Raw genomic sequence first — 10,307 nt, 5'->3', positions numbered from 1 at the left:
TTCACTGCCGCTAAAGAGGAGGCTGAAGGAAGACGGATTCCTATAAAAGGATTTGCGGCTCCAGTGACATGTAGGCAGAGAAAGTTTCAGACTGGAGCACCTTCGGCTCACCCTTCAGCCACATCATTTGTCTATGTTAGCATAGGTAAGACAATATTCCATGCATGATAACACTGTATACTATACAATTGAATAAGTGTAGTCTTATGGCACCAGTATATAAAGAGCTAAATTTATTACCATGCACACCATAAGTGACTACAATGCAGTTACAGCCAATAACTCATTATGTTTTCATCTCTCATGTTAGTTTACTTGTATAATACATATAGCAATAATGCTGTTTTAATTTTTTGTATTTTTAATATCTATACATATCCATGAAATTACAACCAGCCAGAGCTGTTATATTGTGGATTCCAATGCCTCCAATGGAACCCTATCAACTCACTATGAGGTCGGTTGGACTATATATCTCTGTACTGTTATTATTTTTTTATATTTATTTAAGTGTCAAAATGTACTGTGAAATTTAATGGCTGAGTTTCCTATGTAAATGTGAAGGATGTGTTTCTAATTTCAGCAAACAGTAATCCTGAATCAACAAGCATTCAAAGGGAACCTGTCATCATCCAAATTACCGAGACAATGATGTCTGATTTATCCTGTAATGCTTCAGCGGAAGCATGAAGAGGGCTGGACAAGGCATCAAGTTAATGGGGTGGTCCCTGACAGCTCTTTCCTGCCCCAACAGCCTTGTATGATATATATTGCAAGCTATAAATTATAACAAGGCTCTGAGCATCGGTGTACAAGTAGTCACTATGGATTGCAGCACTTATAAGCGCTATCATTTACATGACTTTGATTCCAGAGGATATCTGGACCATTATTTTTCAGATCATTCTGACATGGTCTTTGCAGAGGATTCCTTAAAATTTCCTATTGAAAAACTTACAAAAACTTTTACACGGGGTATGTATCCTTTTTATGCTTTTATTATAGAGCAATTGTTTTACACCAACAGTATTACATCATGTCAGTCCCTTTGGGAGGGATTATGTCAAGGCTGTGCCTGGCAAAGACCTGTCAAAAAGCCTAAAAATTTTGTGCAAACAAGGAATTTGCACAAAAATTTATGATTTTTTTGCAAGGTCTACACCATGAATGCCAAAAAAGGCAGAAAACGGACCTCTGTACATGCCTCATAGCAGGTGTCCACCGCTCTTTTCAAGTATAGGTCAGTACTGGGTGTTATAAGCTGAATGCTGCTCCACTTGTTATCTCTGTATGTCATTCTGAGAGAAAAAGAAGAGGGGGGGGGGCGGTATTTTGTACCACTTATGATAGACATGCTGACATAATCAGTGTTTTAAAACATTGGGGCTTGTTAAAGAGTGAGCCGAAGTATAGTAACATCTTCAGAGAGGATCCGATCTTCTGTTATAGGAAGAATAAGTCAGTGAGTAATAAATTGATTAGAGGAGCTAAGAAAAAGATTTCTAGACAGACATTTTTAGCCAGCAAGCGGAAAGGTACATTTAGTTGCTTATCTTGCCAACATTGTAGCACTATCATAAAAGGAGAGTGTATCAGTCATCCCCGGAAAGGGACTAAGTATCCAGTAAAAGGTTTTTTTTACCTGTAATGACAAAAATGTAGTGTATCTTCTAAAGTGTCCGTGTGGACTAGGGTATGTCAGTCAGACTAGTCGCCCGATAAAATGAATGTTCCTCAATGAACATTAGGCAGCCATACGGAAATTTGGTACTAAACGAGATAGCAGAGTAAAGGAAGAGCAGAAATCATTTGGTGAAACTACAGTTGCGAGACATTTTGCTGAAAATCGCCATAATATTTGTGATCTAAGATGGCAAATAGTGGAGCAGATTGAGCTGTGTGCAGACAAAGAGGAGAACCGTAAAAGGTTACTCCATAGTGAAACGTATTGGATTTCAAAATTGGAAACACTGAGTCCTAATGGACTCAATAAAGTGTGCAGTTTTAGTGCATTTTTGTGAGTATTAAGCACGTTATGTTTATACCTTATATCTCACCCAATTATCATGCGTATTATAATGAATTTGTAGCATTATAGTTATTTATATGTATACTGCTGATGAATTACACATAGAGGGTTAAATGCTGATTCTTTATAATTCCGCCCTTTCCCTTACGTCCTCGCGCATGAGGAAGGAGGAGTCTGTATCCTCCGAAACGTCCGTGAGGAGGACGTGCAACGTCCGCACGGTGGACTGGAGGCTCTATTAAGGCCAGATAGGGTGCCGGTGGTGTTGTCAGGGGCAATAGTGTCACGGTGCTTTACTCCTACCTTAGCGGTCCTGGCTCTCCTAGGGCCCTGGGCGGTCGTCACAGCAATGAGGTGGTTGGTTTCCAGTGATTGGAGACAATGAATAGACTGGGTGATATAACTGAGGGACTTTACTTTCTGGTTTACACAGTAAGGCTGGGTTCACACGCTGTAACTGTGCGGCTGTATTTTTTATGCGGCTGTAAATGTGCGGGTGAAACTACTGCCGTGGGAAAAAATAGACATGCGGCTCAAAACATACGGTCATTTACTTGGAAATCTGGTTCAACTAAAAATAAGAAATAAAATGTTAAGAAAGTGATGCAAACACCTCTGGATGCATCTGGGAAAGCAGGGAACACAGTTTACATGAATCGCTATTACCGGGGTTTGCGATCCTCTGCACTATAGCCGATGTCTCTCATGGTTAATATATTGAATTAATAAAACACATTTTCTTTCTAATAAAGTCACTTTTATTGTTCAATAATTAAATGTAAACGATTCCATCATTTTGCAATTAAATATACTGTTAAAATAAATATATATATAAATAAATGTATATTTATATATATATTTATTTTTTGACAGTATATTTAATTGCACAATGATGGATTCGTTAGAATTAAATTATTGAACAAAGAAACTGTATTTATTTAAACGAAAATGTGTTTTCTTCATTAAATATTAATTAGTACAGGAAGCTCCATAAGCCGGTAATTCATATGCCGGCAATAGAGCATTCTGTACTAATCATCACTTAACTTTAATGAAAACATCAAATGTTTCTTCTAATTATGTTATCACAATAGCATTATTAGAAGAAACATTTAGAATTATATGTGCGCTCAGCTGATTGGCTGTTCGGCTGAGCGCACATATAATGAGCTGGTCCGCAGCACAGTGACTTCATTGTGCTGCGGACCAGCGAAGAGGACACATCGGGGTGAGTATAGAGCTCTCCCCACCCCCTCCCCGGCACTGCACCCCTCCCAGCAAGGAAGGGGGGTCACCCAACCCCTTCCTTGCTGGGATGGGTGCAGTCTGACATCAGTCTGGCCCCCAAGGGGTTAAGGGGGATGCAATACATCCTCCCTTAACCCCTTGGGGGCCAGACTGTAAGCAGCGATCTGTAAAGATGCTGCATACTGTAAGGTGCACAACACCGCTCACAATGATGGGTGTTGTGCTCCTGTTTGTGTGTTTTTTGTGTGTTTCTCCCTTTTTGTTTTTCAGATATCGGTATCCTGGGGATTACGTCGGATTCCATGGACTACGTCGATGACCGGCGGTTGTTCTTTGAATTTTTTTTAATAAAATGGTCAATGAGGGGTGTGGGGGTGTTTTTATTTGAATAAAAAAATTTGTAAACTTGTGTCTTGTCTTTATTTCTTTACTTTATAGACTTAGTAGTGGAAGCCGTCTAATAGACGGAATCCATTACTAAGTTGGGGCCTAGTGTTAGCCGGTATAAAATGGCTAACACTAACCCCCTATTATTACCCCAGTACCCAATGCCACCAGGGGTACTGGGAAGAGCCGGGTGCCAGTGGTCCCGGAGCGTCAAAATTGGCGCTCCTGGACCGGGCGGCAGCAGACTGGTAAGATTTAGGCTGGGGAGGGCCTAAAACAATGGCTCTTCCCACCCTGGTGTTACCAGGCTGCTGTCGTTTGGTTTTTAACCCGGCTGGTTATAAAAATAGGGGGGACCCTATGCGTTTTTTTTTTTAAATAAATAAATAATAAAAAAAAAACGCATAGGGTCCCCCCTATTTTTATAACCAGCCGGGTTAAAAACCAAACGACAGCAGCCTGGTAACACCAGGGTGGGAAGAGCCATTGTTTTAGGCCCTCCCCAGCCTAAATCTTACCAGCCTGCTGCCACCCGGTCCAGGAGCGCCAATATTGACGCTCCGGGACCACTGGCACCCGGCTCTTCCCAGTACCCCTGGTGGCATTGGGTACTGGGGTAATAATAGGGGGTTAGTGTTAGCCATTTTATACCGGCTAACACTAGGCCCCAACTTAGTAATGGATTCCGTCTAATAGACGGCTTCCACTACTAAGTCTATAAAGTAAAGAAATAAAGATAAGACACAAGTTTAAAAATTCTTTTATTCAAATAAAAACACCCCCACACCCCTCATTGACCATTTTATTAAAAAAATTCAAAGAACAACCGCTGGTCATCGACGTAGTCCATGGAATCCGACGTAATCCCCAGGATACCGATATCTGAAAAACAAAAAGGGAGAAACACACAAAAAACACACAAACAGGAGCACAACACCCATCATTGTGAGCGGTGTTGTGCTCCTTACAGTATGCAGCATCTTTACAGATCGCTGCTTACAGTCTGGCCCCCAAGGGGTTAAGGGAGGATGTATTGTATCCCCCTTAACCCCCTGGGGGCCAGACTGATGTCAGACTGCACCCATCCCAGCAAGGAAGGGGTTAACTGACCCCCCCTTCATTGCTGGGAGGGGTGCAGTGCTGGGGAGGGGGTGGGGAGAGCTCTATACTCACCATCCGATGTCCCGATGTGTCCTCTTCGCTGGTCTGCAGCACAATGAAGTGACTGTGCTGCGGACCGGCTCATTATATGTGCGCTCAGCCGAACAGCCAATCAGCTGAGCGCACATATAATTCTAAATGTTTCTTCTAATAATGCTATTGTCATAACATAATTAGAAGAAACATTTGATGTTTTAATTAAAGTAAAGTGATGATTAGTACAGAATGCTCTATTGCCGGGAATATGAATTAACGGCTTATGGAGCTTCCTGTACTAATTACTATTTAATGAATAAAACACATTTTCTTGGAAATAAAATCAGTTTCGTTGGTCAATAATTTAATTCTAACGAATCCATCATTGTGCAATTCAATATACTGTCAAAAAATAAATATATAGATAAATATACATTTATTTATATATCTATTTTTTTTAACAGTATATTTAATTGCAAAATGATGGATTCGTTAGAAATAAATTATTGACCAACGAAAGTGTCTTGATTACAAAGAAAATGTGTTTTAGTAATTTAATATATTAACTATTAGAGGCATCGGCATTCGGCATCATTGCCGGCTATTTTTGAAGTACTCCGTACGGACCGCCTGTCAATCCTCGGCCGCATGTTCAGCCGCAAACAATGGTCTTGTTCATTTTTTACGGGTCCGTTTACGATAGGGCCGTAGATTCAGACATAGTGTGCACTGTGCAGCCGCATATCCTATACTTCCAAGCATACACACGAACCACCAAAAATACCGCCGCACAATTACAGCCGCAAATACAGCCGCACTGTTACAACGTGTGAACCGAGCCTAATACAGCACATTGGAATGGTGTTCAGTCACTCTCCAGTCAGGCTGCATGAAGTGAGCATTGGGTTCCCTCTGCCTTAGGGGTTATAGCCTTTATCTGGCTGGTTAGAATCTCTCTTCTCTCTTCTTGCTTTGCCTGCTCTGCACTCAGCAGGTTACTTCACTTACTTGAAGTTTTTAGTCAGCACACGACTGCTTATATCTGACTATGATGGAGAGCACGTGTCTGCTCCTCCTCACCGACTACATCTCCTCAACTCCTCTCAGGACCTGTCAGACCTCCTACTGTTGCCTAGGCAACACACTTGAGGTGGAAGGCCGCTGGGTCCCAATGCTCACTGTCAACATGTTGGCAATGCACTGCCACCTGCTGGACACCAATGATAAAGCAATATACAGTTACTTTATACAAAGCACATGTCATATTGCAGATAAAACTTTGTAGTGCCTGGTGGGTTACTACAGACGTATTTAGGCGTCCGGATGTGAGAGGCACATCAGCTGTGAGCATGTTATGTTTTGTATGCTGCATCTATCTATACAGGAAAATAAAAAAGAATTTTGAAGTCAAGTCGACTCTGTGAGTATAAGTGCTCCATAGTATTGGAGTACAGTGGGGTTCATTACCCGAAGATTGCGGCTGTTTGGTGAGAAAATCACTTTCCTTCACATTTATTGTGTATACTGGATTGCTTTACCGGACTGGTGGAGTTCGGGAGTGTGGAGGTTGCTCATAAGTATTGCAGTGCGTGACTACCTGGTTGAACTGTCTGATATTGATCTTCTACCTCTACCACAAGTTTACTGAGGTATTGTTCAAGTCAGTAGTTAAACACAGTGCAAAGGCAGAGTCTCTATTGCAACCTGCTAGGTTTCCTAAGGGTCCCCTCGATGGCTATCTCATCCAGATTTGGGACCTACAGTACATCCCTGATCATGTGTTATTCAGTGCCCACAAGATGTTCATCCCTGTGGAAACAGGTATTTTTCTATGACCACTCCCAAGGGGGTCAGAGCCCCTCTGGTCTAGAACTCTTGGGTTTGGACATGCTACACCAACATGCTACACCAAGCAAAAGCTAAGTCCTCTATTAAGATAAACAGCATCTAGCTGCAACTTGTCCCAAACCATATAGTCCACGTATAACCCAAGATAAACCCCCATCCAAGGGATCTCAGTTGGCAAGTGTATTATCTAGTGTAACATTTACACTTGTATTCAAGAGCTGCATAATGTGTACTGCACTACAAAGTTTGCTTCAGTAAAGACTTTTAGGTAAAGACAATAGGTGCCATGTCAGTGTATCAGGAGTGGACTACCTACCACTTCTGGCCACTGTGAGAAGTGCCCTAGCAGTACTACAACATCCAGCCCAGCTACATAACATCTGCCCCCTTGGGTCGCTGTAACAACAAAAAACCGACCACTCATAGAAAACAATTATATCTGTTGGCTTTCTACAGGTCATATTAATGGAGACGTCCTGATTGACATGAGCGTTGGATCACTGGTTCATCATCTCTATGCGGCCTGTGAATTTTTCAAGCACATCATAGTGCTGAAGGTCAATGACAGATGCATCATGGAGCTGAAGAGATGGCTGGACTCACGGACAGGAGCCTTTCATTGGAGACATGCCACAAAACATCATGTAGAGATAGAAGGAAAGAGGTGATGTAAAGTATTTGTTCATATTTAAAGGAGAAGGTCTGTGAATTTTTTTCTTTAAAAATGTAACATAAAAAAACAAAGTATACTTACCTTTCTTGGTGCCCTGTATCGCTGCTCTTGGGTCTCGCTGACTACCGGCAGCCTCCTGCAGCTCCTCCAGCTGCAACTTCATGTCCCTGGCTGATAGATTGAAGATAAGCAGCCAGAGACATCACGTTAATGTGTGGAGTTTTATTCACCAATGCGCAATGTTTCGGCTCAACAATAGCAGAGTGATTGAGTGGGCAATCCCTCAGCCGGGCCACGACATTGCAGCCGGAGGAGCCAGTTACATGCCATACCTGGATGGCAGCCATCAGAGAAACCCTTAGGTGGCACTACAGGGGCATGGGGATAGGTAAGTAGCTTGTTTATTATGTTCTCTTTATTTTGGACTACGTGATTTGAGAATTTTCTCTTCATCAGGGCCACACTTGTATAACAATTGATGCAATTAGAAGGGACAGAGTAAGCACAATCACTTTCCTATTTTTCCTATTTCAGACACCAGTGTGAGGATAAAGAAGATAAAGTGAGATCAGCCGCTCAACATGTAGTGATATGTGACGTTGAGAAGGAGAATATGACCGATCCGATAGTCTTACCACCAGCCGACTGTATCATCAGTGCTTGGTTTTTAGATGGTGTCAGCAAAGATAAAGATGATTACGTCAAATATCTGAGGAAGTTCTCAAGGATGTTGAAACCTGGCGGCCACCTCATATTAATAGGGTCTTTGGATATGACATATTACACAGTAGGGAAAGACAGGCTCCATGCTCTCAAATATGATGAGGATTTTGCCAGGAAAGCTCTAGTCGGGGAAGGATTTGTTATTGATGACTGTCAGGTTCACAAGAGAACGGCCGTGAGTGACCTCATTGACTATAAGGCCCTCGTATTCATTGTAGCTCACAAGGAGAAGTAGGAGGGAATCCTACACAGTAAAGCTTTATGAAAAGAGACATAAATAAGCTTAAATCAGTATATAATACTCATAATAGGGCTCATTGTTAGTTTGTCAATTTAGGCAGACCATTTTTATATTCCTACACACACACACACACACACACACACACAAACGTTCTTCTTCTTCTTTTCAATCTACTATTAAAATGTATCTTAGGATGCAGATTATCAGTTCACCGAGGGATCAGATTACATGCCATCTATAGAAGTCTATAGAGGAGGAATTAAAAAGCAATATTAACAGCACCACTGCCTATTTTTGAAGGTAATGTCCTTCTTAAGGCTTATATGCTCTACAGAGAAGATAAGGAGCAGGATCTGTTTTTTTCTTAGGCTATGTTCACACGTTGTATGAGACCGGCCGTTGCGTGACCCCGGCCAGGTCACGGAACGGCCGGTCTCTGGACGGATCATCTTTCCGGCCGCAGAGCTCTGATGCGGGCGCATCAGCGCGCGCCTGCATCAGAACTTCCCAAAGCACACAGTGAAGAGAACAGTCGGAGCTGCTCGCTTCACTGTGTGCACTGACAGGTCTTTCTGCGGCCGGGATTCACTGAATTCCGTCCGCAGAAAACTGACCTGTCAGTTTTGTTCCGGCGCCGCATGGGCTCCCCGCCGGAGTGTGTACGATGTGTCTACGCTCCGGCCGGGATCCCATTCAACATATAGCTATGTCACACACCACAAAACTACGGCCGTAGTTTTACGTAGTGTGAACATAGCCTTAGTGTACAAAGTATAGGAGCCTCAGTGGAGCAGCGCAGGGAAAGTTCACACTTAGGGGCCTGGAAGTCTGTAAATGTCATACTTGCAAAATTAAATAAAAAATAGTTTCTGTTGAGCAACTGCAGTTTGGTGTCATTTGTGATTTTATAACAAACTCCTTGTTATAGACATAGAAATAATATTTTTTTTCTCATCACCAATGGAATTGTCAATGGTGTTTCACTGCAAAAATTATGTATGATGTTGTGCAAGGACGGGTTTTGCTGTAATAATAATGAAAATAAAATACTCTATGGCCCTATGCCTAGAGCAATGTACCACAAGGTTTAAATCACCACGTAGATGCAGGCTGCAGAACAAGGTCACAGCCAGACAGCCACCAAAATACTACTGAAAAAGAATATTGATCTACTCGGAAAACAAATAGTTTAACTGCAGGCTTAAAGGGATACTCTGCTCTGCCAGTGGTGATAGCAATAACTTCTCACTACAGGGACTGCCACTCTCAGCAGTAATAATGGACAGCCTATCCCCAGGTACTGTATACTCCAATTAGAATATACTTTTTGGGTCAAATTTGTTTGTTTATGATGAAACATTTTACTCATCTATGTCAAATGATTTCTCTAAAATGTAAAACTACACTGTAGGTGTTTGTACATGCATTTTGGCTTTATTTACTATGTCCTTCTAAAAATATCTCTTTTTGGCTGCTTGCAACAGGTGTAATGTCATTTGCGGAAAAAATCAAAAATAGACAAGATAGATAGACAGATATTTGTCACGGCCGCAGTGGCGTACCCTGCTCTTGGCCACCGCCTCTATCGCACCCACTATCCCAGCTGTTCTTTGTTGGTGGAACGTTGGAGGGCAGTCATCTCTTTGGCCAAGCAGGGCAGCTCATCTGCTCTCTCTTCCTCCGCCACCGGCATGCACGCCCCTGTTTAGTTAAATTTAAAGGAGCAGAAGGCTCCTAATTCGTGGCTATACATAGACACTCCCCTATAAATTCCTGCATCTTCCATTCCACCTTGAGGTGAAGACCAGCGGTCCCTTAGACTCCGCTCCCTGGTGCGGCTTACATCATCGCTAGCAGTGGTAAAGCGGATCCACAACTCCAGTCAGTACAATATTGTCCACTATTTGTGCTACTTTGACTGACAGGGGTGGACTTGATGGACAAGGGTGGCCTTCTACTGTGGTAACCCAGGGGTGCTAGGTGTTGTTTGCAAGGATGACTGTTGCAGTACCGCTATGGCA

The 10,307-nt window shown here is 42.4% G+C and overlaps 1 protein-coding gene across 1 annotated transcript; it reads left to right on the top strand.

Moving 5' to 3' along the window:
* Positions 1–805: 805 nt before the first annotated feature.
* Positions 806–8,655, top strand: LOC138769546 (nicotinamide N-methyltransferase-like). Its single transcript, XM_069948093.1, has 3 exons — positions 806–975; positions 7,106–7,313; positions 7,857–8,655. Exons 1-3 carry the CDS (start codon positions 825–827, stop codon positions 8,278–8,280), a joined length of 783 nt encoding a protein of 260 aa, XP_069804194.1. The 5' UTR covers positions 806–824; the 3' UTR covers positions 8,281–8,655.
* Positions 8,656–10,307: the final 1,652 nt, after the last annotated feature.

This window comes from Dendropsophus ebraccatus, chromosome 12 (genome assembly GCF_027789765.1).
Source record: "Dendropsophus ebraccatus isolate aDenEbr1 chromosome 12, aDenEbr1.pat, whole genome shotgun sequence".
Classification (NCBI taxonomy): domain Eukaryota; kingdom Metazoa; phylum Chordata; class Amphibia; order Anura; family Hylidae; genus Dendropsophus; species Dendropsophus ebraccatus.
This window is presented reverse-complemented; position numbering and strand designations above follow the sequence as displayed.